General features: G+C 36.6%; 1 protein-coding gene across 1 annotated transcript; it reads right to left on the bottom strand.

Annotated features, from left to right (window-relative positions):
* Positions 1–504: 504 nt before the first annotated feature.
* Positions 505–3,492, bottom strand: LOC109236948 (probable mediator of RNA polymerase II transcription subunit 26c). Its single transcript, XM_019403188.1, has 9 exons — positions 2,834–3,492; positions 2,693–2,761; positions 2,511–2,593; positions 2,286–2,359; positions 2,100–2,161; positions 1,925–1,958; positions 1,686–1,816; positions 945–1,035; positions 505–807 (listed from the first exon to the last, which is right to left on the bottom strand). The coding sequence occupies exons 1-9, from the start codon at positions 3,236–3,238 to the stop codon at positions 698–700; spliced, it is 1,059 nt and encodes a 352-aa protein (XP_019258733.1). The 5' UTR covers positions 3,239–3,492; the 3' UTR covers positions 505–697.
* Between the last annotated feature and the right edge of the window lie 379 nt (positions 3,493–3,871).

The raw sequence follows: 3,871 nt of genomic DNA, 5'->3' as shown, positions 1-3,871 counted from the left end.
ACTTTTGAACAAAGGAAGTACAGTACTCACTAAACCTCTATTTTGAAAAGTGAGGAAACAAAGAGAAAGACAATTAATGGGGAAGAAAAATGGTCTATCCTTACGCCCGAAGTATTTCCCCGTGAATGGCACAGTCCCTTTCCCACCCTAACCCAAACAGGTTAAAGAAAAGCTATATTATTTCCATTCATGTTAAAAATTCCCTCCCTTCCAACAACGGGTAACTATGCTAGACAATTTTATCTGCACTCCGCCACAAAGGAATACCGGAGTTAAGTGAAACAATTATTATCACTATTTTTTCAAAAAGGAGGAAACCCGGGTTTGCTTTTCATTCTTTTCCATTTCTTTTGATGCAGAATCTGCAAACAAAAAGCCCCATAATTTTCAAAACCAAACTTGAGTAAGTTTTTAAAATTCCACGTGCCTTTTTTTCTTCTGGGAAATGCAAAAGAAATTATCCGTGTTTCCAAAATGTCGACATCCAACAAATGCTTCTGAATATTTACCAAAAAGTAGAAAGAAGTACTAAATAAAACGCTTATGGTTTTCGATTGGAAAGAAAAAAGTAGTAACAGGGATGAACCGTTGGGTAAAATCCCGTAATCACAAATGCTGAGTTTTTACTTTTAAGACCAGATGCGTGCAAACAATAGAGAAGTATATTATTGTACACACAAACGGGCTTCTGACAAAATCAGCGATGATGCCTGCCCTGAAAGCCGCCTTTATTCTTGGCAAAGAAGCCGTTCTTTGGTTTTGGAATCTCATGAATATCCATCACCTGTATTGTCCTTTGCTTTTTAGCTTCACAAAGCAAAACAATACACCAACAAACAAAGCCCAGTCAATAATCCAAAAAGAGCAACAAACCATAAAAGGAATTGTAGTAGTATTGCTACTGCTAATAATACAGCAATATATTCTAAAATCCAAAACCAGACCATTTTGAGCTTCTTGGTAATTCTCCTGAAGCCGCCTTCTTGCTGAATTTAGCTTTTCAAGATCTATGGCTGATTCCCTTGGAGGAGGTCTCTGCAAACACCAAGTTAAACACAATCATATGTTGGGTGTTCCCTCAGAACAGAGACCGTTTCCAACATAAAACACGACAGCCTGCTGTTACTCTTTAAAATTATCTTAATCTGGAACTTTACAGCAAACATGTACTGTTTGTTATGCTGTCTTGCACCTCACCAGCAATAACCAATATGGCTGCATTGCATTTCTATATTAGTCAAGTAGGGGAAGTTAATAGTTAGCTCCCCCAGATACAACCAAATCACCCAGTAACAGAGACCGAGTTAGTTATATTCCGATCACACCAGTTGGTCATCAAGCAATAGATGCTGTAGCAAATAAGTACAAGTTAAACACCATATATGATGTGAAAAAAGATGCAAGTGAACTTGAATGATGTGACAGTAGTCAACAGTAGACAAATTGGACCTACTACCATTATTATATGTTAAGTAGTTGAGCTAACTACACCAACTTATCCTTAGTCAAATACTGAAAGAGCTTCAAGGTTAAAGAAGCATGCACTATATTCTAACATAGGAGCGGGACGCAATCCATTCATCTCATCATTAATCGACATACTTAACTAGCACTAATTCCGCATAATTTATCAAGAGACACAGTTGTAGTAAACCATAAAAGAGTAAAAGAGTTGAGCATAATACACTTGGGGGAGGAGCAGAAGTAGGTTTAGGAGCAGACTGCAGTGGTCTAGTTGGGGTTACATTCCGCGGGGGAACAGGTTTTGGCTTGTACTCTGATTCGGAATTATTCCTGTCCGAACTCGAACTCCCATCTAAAAAGAAAACGATTGGTCAAAGCTGATGAAATGCATATCAAATGCAACTTTTTAAGCAAAAGACCATATTGACAAGTTAGAATCAGATTCCATTATGATACTTACTTCGAGGATTCGGTGAGTATGTGAAGTCAGGAACCTGTAAAAAATCATTAAAAAAGAAATAAATTCAAACTGCCAAACTTAGAATCTGCAACAAATGGTCCTCCAATCTTACACTCTTTCTTTGCTCGTACAACTGAAAAAGCAGACTGGACATCAGTGAATTCCTTAAACTTACCTGATGATGACCATTCAGATGATTTTTCGGTACATTTTGTTGGGGCGAGTCTCCATCAGCAGCTGCCCCCATTACCATTAACAAACTAATTCATCAGTACCTTCATCATCTATCTATTGTGTTCCTTTTAGTGAAAGAAAAAACACAAAGGAGAAACTAAATCTGTCTTTTTGTGGATGATATTACCAATAAGATTTGAAGACCCATGTTGTTCAGGCTGGTTTAGCCTAACCCAATCATCAACAGTTTCTTTCCATTTTCTGCCATAGACAACAAAGCAAAAAATCAAATCAAACGCAAGAATCTCACAATAATGAAAAGAAACGGGATCACAAAAGCTTGCAGCTGTAACTACTCTTCAACTACCAGAATCCAAAAAAATTCATACAACAAAATTCATGAAATTCAAACCTCACAAGCATCTTCACCAATCTCCTAACTTCATTTGATGGATGCTTCCTCAGTCGATTCACATGCCTTCCAATATCAGTTTCCTAACCAAAATTTCATTCCAAACAATACCTTCAATGTAACAAACAACGACTAAAAGCAAAAGTAAACAAATAGTTTAAAGAAAAATCAAAAAACCTCACCTTGAGAGCTTGGAATGTAATATCCATATCTGCCAGACTTTGAAGCAAGTCAATCACATCCTCATCCGACTGATTAATAATAAGTTAAATTAATAAATTACTCATGAGAAAAAAATAAAAAAGAATTACTGTAAGCTATACCAGTTGTGGATCTTCAAGTTGTTCTTTGATAGTTAGAATTCGAGTTTGTTCATCATCATCAAATAATCCTCCATATGGATCTACATCTTCTTCCTCGTCATCATTCTTATTATCATTACTGGTATTGTTGTTCCGATGATTTGACTCCGGCGTTAACGGACTCTTATTCATCACCGTCTCCACATTTCTAGTAACTGTCTGGCCATTATCTAAGCTGTACTGACCGTTAACGACGTCGTTACAGCTCCGGCAGCGCGTAGAATACAGCTTCTCGACGATTCCGTCACGGCGATGTTTCAATTCATCGCCGCAGTCAACCGATGCAACCGAAATCGCCGCGTCGATCATCGTCCACACATCTACCTTCGATTCCGATAAAATCAATCGGAATTCGTCCAAATCCATGCGAAAAAAATTACCGAGGAAAATTAGAGAAAATTTGGAAAATGATATAGCGGAATTACATCAGCAGATCTATGGATGATGATGGAGGATTTGAATAAAACGGCGACGTATTGAGAAGCATTATAGTAGATCTGATTTTTGAGATTTTAGATGATGTTTACGAGTCTTCTTCGGAACCAGACAGAGAATAGCAAATGAGGGGAGTGGGTGGGTGGGTGATGGGAAGGGGGAGAACAATGTGAAGGATTTTTTTGGAATAATGATTTTGATTCTTCTTTTTGGCTTTTGTTTTAGTCTTTGTTTATTCATTAATTAAAATTTAATTTATAATCTACTATTGTGGTGATACCAACTGGGTTTGAATCCCAGGAATAGAGATTTTCTTTAATGAGTCTTATGTGACAAGAATATTTGATTAGTTAGGATTCTAATGCAAGTATAGTCAAATCTCTCTGTAACAAGTTCGTTTGTTTAGAGAAGTATTATTATATAAGACATATATTATAGCATAACATAAAAATCGGTTCCGAAAAAAGGTTGGATTTATAGTGAATAGATGTTATAGATGTATGTTGTTATCGAGATCTCTGACTGTACCCAATATCGAGTTAGAAACTAAAAATAATTATTAGT

This window comes from Nicotiana attenuata, unplaced genomic scaffold, assembly GCF_001879085.1.
Source record: "Nicotiana attenuata strain UT unplaced genomic scaffold, NIATTr2, whole genome shotgun sequence".
NCBI lineage: Eukaryota > Viridiplantae > Streptophyta > Magnoliopsida > Solanales > Solanaceae > Nicotiana > Nicotiana attenuata.
Note: the sequence above shows the minus strand (reverse complement) of the source record. Positions and strands in the feature narration are given on the sequence as shown.

What these genes read in the sequence shown, in the direction of transcription:
- LOC109236948 (XM_019403188.1), bottom strand. Translation starts at nt 3,238, where the DNA reads ATGGATTTGGACGAATTCCGATTGATTTTATCGGAATCGAAGGTAGAT. An exon ending in TTGGTGAAGATGCTTGTGAG is followed by an intron (nt 2,360 to 2,510) that starts GTTTGAATTTCA and finishes TGTCTATGGCAG; the next exon opens with AAAATGGAAAGAAACTGTTG. An exon ending in ATACTCACCGAATCCTCGAA is followed by an intron (nt 1,817 to 1,924) that starts GTAAGTATCATA and finishes TTTTCTTTTTAG; the next exon opens with ATGGGAGTTCGAGTTCGGAC.